Consider the following 12,157-nt stretch of genomic DNA (forward strand, 5'->3'; position numbering starts at 1 on the left):
AAAAAGAAACAACTTTTGGTTCCGTTGGTTTTCTCTACGGTTTTTGTACAATTTCATTTTATTTCCACTGCTAATTTTATTTCCTTCCATATGCTTGCACTGAGTTTAGTTTGCTCTTCTTTTTCTAGGTCCTTAAGGTGTACAGTTAGGTTATGGAGGCTGGAAGTTGGAGATCAGGGTGCCAGCATGGGTGAGTTCTGGTGAGAGCCCTCTTCTGGGTTATATATTGTCAACTTCTAATTCTATCTGACTTTTAATACAGGCATTTACAGCTATAAATTTCCCTGCAAACACTGCTTTCGCTGTATCCCACAGGTTTTGGTACACTGTGTTTTCATTTTCACTCATCTCAAAGTATCTTCTCATCTCCCTGGTGATTTCTTCTTTGGCCACCCCCCCGCACAAAGGTTATTTAGGAGTGTCTTAGTTTGTACCTATTTGTATATTTTCCAGTTTTTCTTTTGTTATTGATTTCTGATTTCATCCCACAGTGTTTGGAGAACATACTTTGTATGACTCCAATCTTAAATGTTCTAAGGCTTAGGGTTTATAGCCAAGCACATGGTCAGTGTTGGAGAATGTTCCATGTGCGTCTGAGAAAACTCTGTGCTCTGCTATTGCCTGGTGGAGTGTTCTGCAGACGTTAGGTAAAGTTGTAGTGTTTTTCAAGTCTTCTATTTCCTTGCTGATCTTCTGTCTAGTTCTGTTATTGCAGGTGGCATAATAAAGTCTCCAGCTATTTTTGTCTGTTTCTTCCTTCAGTTCTGTTCATTTCTGCTCCGTATATTCTAGGGCTCCATTGTTAAGTGCATACGTTTATGATATATTTTCCTAATAGTCTGAGTCTTTATCATTGTGAAGCGTTCTTCTTTATTTCTAGTAACAGTTTTTGGTTTGAAATCTGTTTGGTCTGGTATTAGTATATTCAGCCCAGCACTTTTATGGTTACTATTTGCATGATGTATCTTTTCTCACCATTTTATTTTTAACCTATTTTTGTTTTTGAATCTAAATTATGTTTCCTGTAGACATTATAAAGCTAGATATTTAAAAACAAAAACACCAACTTGATAACTTCTGCCCTTTGATTGCATTGTGTTGATGACTCATTCAGTGTTATTGATAAGACTGGATTTATACCTGCCATTTTCTTTTCTTTTTTTAAATATGCCTTTCTTTGTTTACTGGTTTCTGCTTTAACTGCTTTCTTTTTAGTAAAATATTTTCTAACATAGTATTTAAATTCCTTTAATAACTTTACCATTATTTTTCTTTTTTAGTGGTTGCTCTGGAACTCAGAATACACAACTTATGAAATTCTACTTCAGATTTATAAATTCTAGTGATTTAAGAGGTATTTACTCCTAGATAGCATATAGCTCCTTTCCATTTCCATTCCCCGTTTTCGGTATTGCTGTTATACACAGTATATGTTACAAACCCCCAAAATTATTATATACACTTTTTAATATTATTACTATAATATATAATTACTATTTTATATACTCTTATGACCCTGAAGAAGCTGAGAGAGAAGGAGAGTGAGTGTATATTTATAGATTTTGTTAAATAACCTTCTCGTTTGTATTTTCTTCATATTCTTCCTTTAATTCAAGTTACCATCTGGCGTTACTTCCTTCTTTAGTACAGCTTTGTTCCCACCCACCTCCTCTGTGCTGTTACTATCAAATCTACGACTGCATTTCTATATATTCTGTTTCTTTTAAGTTCAATTATATACTACAAGTATATCCTTACTGTGTCATGCAACTGGTTTTTAAATCAGTTAAGAAGGTGCAATTCTACCATCTTCTACTATTACTACCTTGTGTGTGCAGCTGACTTACTTTCTGGTATCATTTGCTTTCAGCCTGAAGTGCTCCCTCTAGTATATCTTGTATGGCAGGTCTGCCAGCACTGAATTCCCTCCGTTTTTGTTTATCTGGGTATGCCCTTCTTTTGTGTTCATTCCGAAGTTGTGCTGGACATGACCTTGGTTTTTATTTTCAGCACTTTGAGTATGTTTCATTGCCTTTCTGAGGAAATGTCAGCTGATTATTCGATTGAGGTTCCCTTTTGTAAGTCATTTTTCTCTTACTGCCTTCAAGATTATTTCTTTTAGACTCTCAACATCTTGACCATGATGTGTCTGACTGCTCCTGTGTGGGTACAGCCTAATGTACGTGCACAGCCATCTTGTCTCCCAGAGTTGACTGTGATGATCTCAGGAAAGCTCTTCTTCACTATCTCTTTCCCTGCTTTTACCTGTTAAAGTTCTCCTTGCTCTCCTCTTTTGCTTGTTGCTACTAGTATCATGGGAGCTATGAGAGCCTTCTTCATTGGTCTCCACCATAATACCCACTGTCTTCAACAAAATACTTAGGCGTGCAATTCTTGACCCTCTGTTCTAAGTAAGGTCAGCCCCCTCAGGCAGAGAGGTAAGGAACTTTTTGTTCTGCATCTCTCTCTGAACAGAACTTCTATGCCACTGTTCCGGAATTGCAGGCAGGTATGATGGCCCACTTCTTAGTGACATCCCCTGTTCTAGAGTAGGCACTGAGGCAAGAACTGGGGAGACAGCATTCTCTGCCTGCCACACATGACTGGAACAGAGCCTCCACCCTAGGAGCCAGGGAGGGGAAGGGAGTCTCAGCCTGACCGACTGCACCCACTGGGAGCAGAGCCTCTGTAACCCTGGACTGGGACAGGTGAGATATGCTGGCACCTGCCCCCCAGGGGGGAGAAACAACAGCCCTGGACTGGGAACTGGGGGAGGGGAGAAGCCCCATCTTCTTGACCACACCCACCCGGGACAGAACGACTGCAGTGTAGTTTCTGTACAGGGGATCTGGAAACAGGAGGAAACACTCGTGACTCAAATTCCACAGACTCTGGTGTTATACTGAGAGCTAGCAGATCCAGAATAAGTGTTTCTGTATTTGCTGTATACATTTAGGACAAATTCCAAACACTTGAAACAATTGTTTAAAATAACGTTTTCCAGTCCAGTGTTTGTTCCTACTGGGGAGAGGGTTTGCCATGTTCCTCACTCCGCTATTCCAGAAGCAAAACTCCTCTACCTCTAACTTTAATAATCCACATTGCAATTTTCCTTCTGAAAGTGATTACATACAATTAAAATTTAAAATTACTTACAAGGAATACTTCAAAGTGTCATCTAATTCCATGATAGCAGCCTGGTTCCCACAACGATAACAGTAATTCGGTGCACTGAAAATGGTAACCACATTCCGATCGTGACACCAATTGTATCCCTGCAGCATTTAAAAAAAAAAAAAAAAAATCAGTATTTCACCATAAAATCATAATGTTGACATAGCTAAGTTTAGAAAACTAAACTCAAAAGTTACACGAGTATTCTCTGTGGAAATGCAGTCTTCTGTGTTACCTTATGTGGTGTCCATCTTTAATATGTACACCTGCACTGAGATTCAGCTATGGAGCTTAGTAACTTTTTCTGCTTAATCTACGCTTGAGATCGAGGCTAGGATGTGTATTCAGATTTCTCCCACAATGATGGAAGATGTCTCAATTCTTCCTCATAAATTATGTCAATTTTTGCTTTACGTACTTTGACTGTATTACTAGGTAAATAAAAATTTAGAATTATTCTCTCCTATATAACTGGGCCACTTTTCATCAGCAAAATACCTCTTTTTATTTCTAAATATACTACTGTCTTACAGCCTTTTCTGATTCATATTATTAACTATATTTTGGATAATTATCTAATGATGTATTAATACACCATTTTCCATCCCTCTATTTCTAGTCTGTGGTATCATCATGTTTTAGATAAATCCCAAATAATGGGTGAATTTTTTGATTATTTATCCAATTTGAGACTCTCAGTATTTTAGGTAAGTAAAAATTTTTATCCATTCACATTCCTTATGATTATAATGAGGTTTATCTTTACTGTACAAATCTACGTTCTTTATTACCATGCTGTTACCCCTTCTGCCTCTGTTGGGTTAGTGAAATTTTCTCTAACATCTTGAAGCCACTCCCTACTGGTTTGGAAGGATTATATTCTATTTATATTCCTTTAATGTTTAAAGAATAGTAACATCATGGTAGAGAAATGTGGCAGGCACCACCTTAACTAAGTGATCCAAGTTAGTTAATAGCACCAGCACTGGGAAAGATCCCATGACCTGACACGATGTGCCGAGAAGGACACATCCTCATACTGTGATATGCCCGCCAAAAGCGCACATCCCCAATCATAAGGAAACATCAGCCAAACCATAAATGAAGGCGATTTCTACAAAATAAAATTGCTTGTAGTCTTCAAAAATGTCAAGATTATGCAAAACAAAGGAAATCTGAGGAATTTCCACATCCGAGGGGACTGAATACAGCATGATCCTGGATGAGATTATAGGTGCACACACATTATTAAATTTTGCTATTAAAAAATTCTGCTATAAAGGACATTGGTGAGATAATAAAAATTTAACTAAAGCGTTTATAGACTTAAAAATTTTTTTTATTATTTTATTTTTTTGGCCGTGCTGCGAGGCTTGTGGGATCTTAGTTCCCTGACCAGGGATCAAACTTGTGTCCCCTGCAGTGGAGGCACAGAGTCTTAACCACTGGACCGTCAGGGAAGTCCCTGAATAAAGCACTTAGATAATGGTACTATATCAATGAAAATTTCCTGACCTTGATAACTATACTGTGGTTATTTAGGAGAAAGTCCTTATTTTTACAAAACACACATGGAAATTTGGATGTAAAGGAGGATCTCACCTTCAGCTGATGTTCAAACAGCTAAAAAAAAAAGTAATGTGTGAGGGGAAAGGGGAATAGGAAGGGAGAGAGAATGATAAAGCAAATATTAAAATATTTATATTTTAGGAATCTGAGTGTAGGACAGAAAGGAATTTTTTGTTACTATTTTTTTGCAATTTTTCTTGAAGTCTAAATTAATTACAAAAGTGAGATATAATTTCGCTTTGGCCAACTAGTACTTTCCCTACTTGCTAAAATCAGCCAAGTTTTTTTTCCTTTCATTTAGGTAATGGGGAGGAATGTTTCTGACATTCTAAGTCATGAAGCTTTATTAGAGAGACATTTATTTGAAACAGAGATCATCATCCTATAAGAAAAGGACATACCTCCATTACAAGTTGGTGAGCACGAGAAACCAGTGTGAGACCATTGGCATGGTTAAACGTTTCAGAAATATCTTGTCCAAATGTGTAGCCAGCGCCACGTGGTGAAATACCCCACCCACCACGATCATCTGGATCTGACCATAACAGATCACACATTGGGCCCTGGCAAAGAAAATGGAAGTATGCGACGTAAGTTATGAGTATTCATATTTAACTAATCTAGGGTTACCACAATGTGGTTATATTGCTTTCTTTTTCATTAAAACTAAGTTTACCTCATGTGGAACTTCTTGTAAACGATCCAGGGCTCTTATATGATCCAGTGTATCTATGGATGGGGAGAGGCCACCATGGAGGCAGAATATCTGTTTATGAATTTAAAAAGAAAATGAATTTGTTTTATTAAATGCTAAAAGTTAATGGAGAGTAAATAATGGTTACCAATGTCAATCCTAGTAGCTTTTCTTTTCAAAATAGCATTTAATAATATTCACAGTGGAAAATGTATAATACACAGTGGAAAAAAACAAAAAATGCATGATCAGAGAAAGCTGTTAACATTTAAAATACACTTCTTTTTTCTTTATAATCCTAGGTATTTTATATAGTATATTTCCACTTTCTCTAGAATGCGATTTCCGTGCTTTGTGACCCACCATTAACTTTTCTGTTGGTTACTGCTGACATATAAAAATTTTAAATTTCTCTTACAGTAAAGACCCTACTGATTCCTGTTATTGGTTGTAATAGTTTTTCAGTTTTCTAAGAGTTTGAAAAAATATTTTTGTTATTTTGTTCTCAATGTTTATACCGGATTTATTTTTATTTTTATATATATATATATATATATATATATATTTTTTTTTTCACGGTATGTGGGCCTCTCACTGCTGTGGCCTCTCCCTTGCAGAGCACAGGCTCCGGACACGCAGGCTCAGCGGCCATGGCTCACGGGCCCAGCCGCTCGGCGGCATGTGGGATCTTCCGGGACCGGGGCACGAACCCGTGTCCCCCGCATCGGCAGGCGGACTCTCAACCACTGCGCCACCAGGGAAGCCCTCTAGATGAGTTTTGACTATTATATTTCTTTAATAGACTTTTCAAAAACTGCTTTGGGCCATATTGATCAACTATGTATTTTTGGTATCTATTTCTGCTTTTATTTTTAATTAATCCAAGTTTATTTTACTGTTTCATTCTTCGAGTTAAATGTAATTTATAAATAAATGCATTTCCTTGCATTTCATCCCTTACTTACATCTAAAAGTTTTGGTTTACACTATACTTCCACTTGGTCATTTAGAAATGACTTCTATTTCATGAGCGTTAGTAGAAGACTGTGAAAGTTCCCAAGGAGGTAGATCTGTCCTACTACTCAGAATCAGAAAATGTCACTTAACACATGGTGTATAAACAGATATATCAATAGATGGAAAGGGAAGCAGGAAGATGGAGAGGATGAAAGGAAGAACTTGCTGGTCTCAACGTGTATAAAACTTAGCCAGTTCCCTGTTCTGAAACTTTAAGTATAAGGGAAAGAGGCAGAGAAGGCCAAGGAGATGCAGAAAGAATGTCATGTCAATCTAGACCCTAAAGTACTAATAGAAAATCTTTTCCTACTTGTATCTGTCCCCACATACATACCTGCCCATCCACTAGAGCTGTAAGTGGCAGATAGTCAAACAGATCTGTAAAGTATTTCCAAACATTGGCATTCCCGTACTTTCGCAGACATTCATCATAAAAGCCATATACTTGGGTAATTTGTCGGCTTTCGTGGTTTCCTCTCAAGATTGTAATACGTTCTGGGTAACGCACCTGAAGGAAAAGGCAAAGAAACCCATGGAAGTATTTTTACTAGTGCTATGCTAAGCACATTAACCTCTGACCCATTTCTTTAAATGGCCCTTCAGTCTGCTAGTAGATTAAATGTAAATTTTTTCAGAATAAAAAATTTTCTCATTCATCACCAGGTCCTCTTGATTAACCTTTGAAGTATTTTTTTATGGCCATCCTTCTTCATACTGTGTATCCATACTCCCCTCACTGGAATCCTTATTAACTGGTAACTATTTTATTATAATAAAATCGTATCTGACTCTTTGTCTCCAATATCTTTTTCATACTCAAATTATCACTAGTCTTCTTAGTTTTTCCAGAACACTATGACTTTTTAATGCTCCACAGACACAAAAGAGATCTGGACCCAAGACAAACTCTCTACAGACTAACTTCTCCCTCCCTTTTATTTCCCACAGAAGAATGTATTTGCCAACAGAACACAAAAACAGGCCCTGCCAGGCTGGAGATGAAGATGGTGAGGTGTAGGAAGGGAATGAATAACTTTTTTAAATGTATCTTTGTTATGCTTTAGTTCACTTCCTAGAACCTGTATATTTTACAGTATTATGTTGAAAACCAACTTTTTATGATGCACATGTATTGTTAAAAATTTTCATAAATAATTAAATATTTGACAATTTGGGGGGGGAAAAAGAAATTTTAGACATGTCAAAAAAAACCCCAAAACAGGCCCTGCCAAATGTGGGCAAGATTTCAAATGTATTTATATAGTTTCCTTTCCATAACAGAACATAGAGACATACTTTATGGCATACTTTTTGGTTAGCAATGTGTCTGATAAGAAGTATAAAAAAGCATCAGATTCTGCAAACCAAAAAGCTGCAAATGCATACTTCACACGTATTCACTAAGCACCTGTTATGTGTCCAGCAGTAAGCACAGAGTTCAAATCTAGTACCAGGTCCACACAAATATAGTACATGAATTCTGCTGGTTAGGGACTAATTTCACTTAAGGAAGTATGAGAAACAAGGCAATACACCACTATGTAACATAAATAAGGGATGGGAGAATACATTTTACGATAATTTAGAGTAGAAGGAGTAAAGCTAAGGTGGTTGAAGGCTTCATGGAAGAAGTAGGACTTGAGCTGAGTCTTGGCAGAAGGGTAAGAAATCAAAGACAGAGTAATCGTTTGGGGAAATCAGGTAAATATTTGGAGACAGCCAGAGCACTGAAATACTCTGATCTGAGGCAAAGAGTTTATGCTACCAACTACTAGCAGCAAATTCAGGCTAGACAGTAGAGGAGACTCTACTAGACTCCAGCCAAGGAGAGTGAGCTCGATTCTGCAGGTAACACAGAATCACTGAAGAGTTGGGAACAGCGAAGTAACAAGATGAATGTTAAATGAGAGAGGTTTAATCTGGCAGCATATGCAAGGTGGATCTGGAGGGGTCAGATCTTGGAGGCAGAAATATTAGCTACCACACTACTGCACTAATTAAAGTGTGAAGTGATGAAGATATACATTGTATGATAGTAAAAATAGAAAGACAGGAATAACAGATTTTGCAAGGCAAGAATTTTTTAAAAACTTATTAGTTGACTATATATGAGGGATAAGTTGACTAAAAATGATTCCAAGACTTCAGCTATGGATTACCTACAACAATAATTTACCAGAAGTAGGCAGGAGAGGTTTAATGTATCTTTTTCATGTCTCTCTCTCAAAAGATGTAAAATGAAGTGTTATTTTAAGGGGCTATAAAGTGAATGGATCATAAACTAGAACAGGTGATATGCAATGCCGCCACTCTTGCCTTTTGCCTATTAAAGCTTGAAAAATAAATAAATAAACTTCATCAACCATACCTTTAATGCCACAAGAAGAGTCACAGTCTCCACAGAATAATAACCTCTGTCTACATAGTCACCCATGAATAGATAGTTTGTATCTGGTGACTTCCCACCGATTCTAAAGAGTTCCATAAGATCATGGAATTGACCATGCACATCTCCACAGACGGTAACAGGACAGCGGACCTCTTGCACATTTGATTCTTTTGTTAAAATTTCCTTAGCCTGTTAAAAAAAAATGAAATCAACAATTAAAAAAAAAATTCTATCACAAATTTTTTTTTTTTTGGTACGCAGGCCTCTCACTGTCCCATTGCGGAGCACAGGCTCCGGACGCGCAGGCTCAGCGGCCATGGCTCACACAGGCCCAGCCGCTCTGCGGCATGTGGCATCTTCCCGGACCAGGGCACGAACCTGTGTCCCCTGCATCAGCAGGCGGACTCTCAACCACTGCGCCACCAGGGAAGCTCCTATCACAAATCTGAAGGCATCATTTCTTGTCTATTAAAAGAAAATCTGGAGGAAAAAACCACCTGAATGTGTATTATAAAATCATAAAACTAAAACCACAACAAGATTCCACTTTACACCTACTAGGATGGCTAAATAAAAAAGAATTACAAGTGATTTTGAGGATGTGGAGAAATTGGAACTTTCACACAGTGTTGGTGAAAATCTAAAATGGTACAACTGCTATGGAAAACAGTCTGACAGTTCCTCAAGGTGTTAAACATAGAATTACCATGTGATTCAGCAATTCCATCCCTAGATATATACTTAAGAGAAATGAAAACTTACGTTTACACATGTTCATGGCAGCATTACAATAGCCAAAAAGTGGAAACCACCTAAATGTCCATTAACTAATGAACAGACAAATATGGTATTATTCATTCAATGGACTATTACTCAATAATAAAAAGAAAAAGAAATGATGTCCTGACACATGCTATAACTGAAAACATATTAAGTGAAAGAAGACAGTCACAAATGGTCATATATTGTATGACTCCATTTACGTGAATTGTTTAGAACAGACAAATCTACAGAGACAGAAGATTAGGGTTGCCTAGGGCCGAGAGGTAATAACTAAGGGGCATGGGATTTCTATGCCTATTCTCATACCCTATAGGCAGGAATGCACATATCTGGAAAGCTAACAAAATGTAAACTGATCTGAGGCAAAGACTGCCTAACCTCAATATCCACTATCCCTTTCCTTCTCAATAATTAAACTCATTGTATTCAATTAGATAGCCATGCTCCAAGCTGAAAAGCTACATTTCCCAGCTGTCTTAGTTCAGGCTGCCGTAAAAAATAACAGACTAGGTGGCTTAAACAACAGAAATTTATTCCTCACAGTTCTGAAGATTGAGAAACCCAAGATCAAGGTGCCGGTTGATTCGATTCCTGGTGAGGACCCTCATCCTGGTTTGCAGAGGGACGCCTTCTTGCTGTGTATGCCTTCTTCACATGGTATTAAGAGAGAGAGGTCATCTCTCTAGCGTCTCTTCTGATAAAGGGCACTAATTCCATTCATGAGGGCTTTACCCTCATGACCTAATTACCTACCAAAGGCGCCACCTCCAAGTACCATCACACTGGGGATCAGGCATCACCTATGAATTTTGAGAAGATACAAATATTCAGTCCATAGCACCAGCCTCTCATGCAACTACAAATGGCTGTAAGACTAAGTTCTGGTCTGTGTGATGTAAGGAGTGTTATGTGGGAACCAGAAAGTTTCCTTAAAAAGGGGATGTGCCCTTCATCACTCTGCATCCTGTTTCCTAGAATGTATATGTGATGGCTGGACTCCAGGAGCCACCTCTACCATAAAGAGGGGCTGCTCCCTAGGAAGAGCAAGCAGAGTGCTGGAAGATGTGGCAGGCTGACGAAACACACTGCAAAGCGATACTCTCTTCCCGATCACCAGAACCTGTGTATATTACCTCGTATGAAAAAGATGTGATTAAGCATCTTGGGGGAAGCACTTATCCTAGATTATCCCAATAGGCCCTAAATGTAATTACATATACCCTTATTAGAGAGGGAGAGGGGGTTTTGAGACAGACACACGGACAGAGAAGTCCATGTGAAGAGAGAGGCAGATTGAAGTGACATGGCCAAGGAGTGCCAGCAGTCTCCAGACGCTGGAAGAGGCAAATAACGGATTCTCTCTTAGAGCCTCCAGAGGGTGCGTGGCCCTGCTGACACCTAGGTTTTGGACTTCCAGCCCCCAGAGCCGTGAGGGATAAATGTCTGTTGTTTTAAGCCGCCCAGTTAGTGGTAATTTGTTACAGCAGCCCCAGGAAACTAACACAGCAAGATGTCTGGTTTCCTGATACCTCAGTGGAGTTATCACCCCTGGACTGCCTATCTCCAGATTTTCCTGTACATGGAGAAATACAACCTGCAACCTTGGTTAAGCCTTTATTACTTTGGATTTTCTGTTACACAAACCAAACCTAACGCTAACTGATACATGGTTACACATTGGACCAAGCAACTCCACTTCTAGGCATCTACACTATGAATAAAATCAGATAAATATGTATGGATATAAGTAAAGGAATGACTGCTTTTACGAAAAACAAAACTATAAATGTACACTGGATAGTTAAGAAAACAAATATGAAACATCCACAGAATGGAATACTAAGTAGACATTAAGAATGTTATAGGGCTTCCCTGGTGGCGCAGTGGTTGAGAGTCCGCCTGCCGATGCAGGGGACACGGGTTCGTGCCCCGGTACGGGAAGATCCCACGTGCCGCGGAGTGGCTGGGCCCGTGAGCCATGGCCGCTGAGCCTGCGCGTCTGGAGCCTGTGCTCCGCAACGGTCGAGACCACAGCAGTGAGAGGCCTGTGTACCGCAAAAAAAAAAAAAAAAAAAAAAAAGAATGTTATAGAAGTATATTTGATATAATGGGTATCTGGTATATAAATGAAAAAGGCAAGTCACAAAACTACAAGATCCCCTGTTTAACAAGAAAAACTGTCTAGGAGTTCCACACCAAGAAAACTGCTCTAACAATTTTCAGACACGATCATGTTAGGTTCTTCAAATAGCTGGTTCAGATCACAGGACCAAACTTTCACAGCAGAGTCCTTCAAGTCAAGCCCAAAGCATTAATGAACTGGGGTTAAAGACAAAAAGTCCTTAATACAAAAACCAATTTATAGGGACTTCCCTGGCAGTCCAGCAGTTAAAGACCTCGCCTTTCCAATGCAGGGGGTACAGGTTCAATCCCTGGTTGGGGAGCTAAGATCCCACATGCCTTGTGGCCAAAAAACCATAAAAAACATAAAACAGAAGCAATACTGTAACAAATTCAATAAAGACTTTAGT

At 38.6% G+C, this 12,157-nt stretch overlaps 2 protein-coding genes across 35 annotated transcripts in view; one reads left to right on the forward strand and one right to left on the reverse strand.

Annotated features, from left to right (window-relative positions):
• The window catches only part of UBXN8 (UBX domain protein 8), a 50,950-nt gene extending 43,707 nt beyond the window's left edge, over positions 1 to 7,243 (forward strand). For 6 of the 33 annotated variants that reach the window (XM_089903713.1, XM_089903715.1, XM_089903709.1 and 3 more), the window contains 2 exons: positions 129 to 5,333; positions 6,055 to 7,243. The gene's annotated coding sequence lies outside the window, so the exon portion shown is untranslated. The remainder of the gene's footprint in view (positions 1 to 128; positions 5,334 to 6,054) is intronic. The other 27 variants (XM_089903718.1, XM_089903716.1, XM_089903723.1 and 24 more) reach the window with 20 other exon arrangements.
• The window catches only part of PPP2CB (protein phosphatase 2 catalytic subunit beta), a 34,804-nt gene that overhangs the window by 6,160 nt on the left and 16,487 nt on the right, over positions 1 to 12,157 (reverse strand). Inside the window, exons 1-6 of one of the 2 annotated variants that reach the window (XM_089903740.1) lie at positions 10,380 to 11,671; positions 8,823 to 10,274; positions 6,789 to 6,962; positions 5,420 to 5,509; positions 5,145 to 5,306; positions 3,157 to 3,275 (exon numbers count right to left, since the gene is read on the reverse strand). In XM_089903740.1, the coding sequence (XP_089759866.1) occupies positions 3,157 to 3,275; positions 5,145 to 5,306; positions 5,420 to 5,509; positions 6,789 to 6,962; positions 8,823 to 8,939 (662 nt within the window). In that variant the 5' untranslated portion in view covers positions 8,940 to 10,274; positions 10,380 to 11,671. Of the gene's footprint in view, positions 1 to 3,156; positions 3,276 to 5,144; positions 5,307 to 5,419; positions 5,510 to 6,788; positions 6,963 to 8,822; positions 10,275 to 10,379; positions 11,672 to 12,157 lie in introns of those variants that run through there. The other variant, XM_022571146.2, reaches the window with a different exon arrangement.

The sequence above is a fragment of the Delphinapterus leucas genome, chromosome 21, assembly GCF_059928025.1.
Source record: "Delphinapterus leucas isolate spDelLeu-1000000601 "Yukka" chromosome 21, BTC_Dleu_Yukka2, whole genome shotgun sequence".
NCBI lineage: Eukaryota > Metazoa > Chordata > Mammalia > Artiodactyla > Monodontidae > Delphinapterus > Delphinapterus leucas.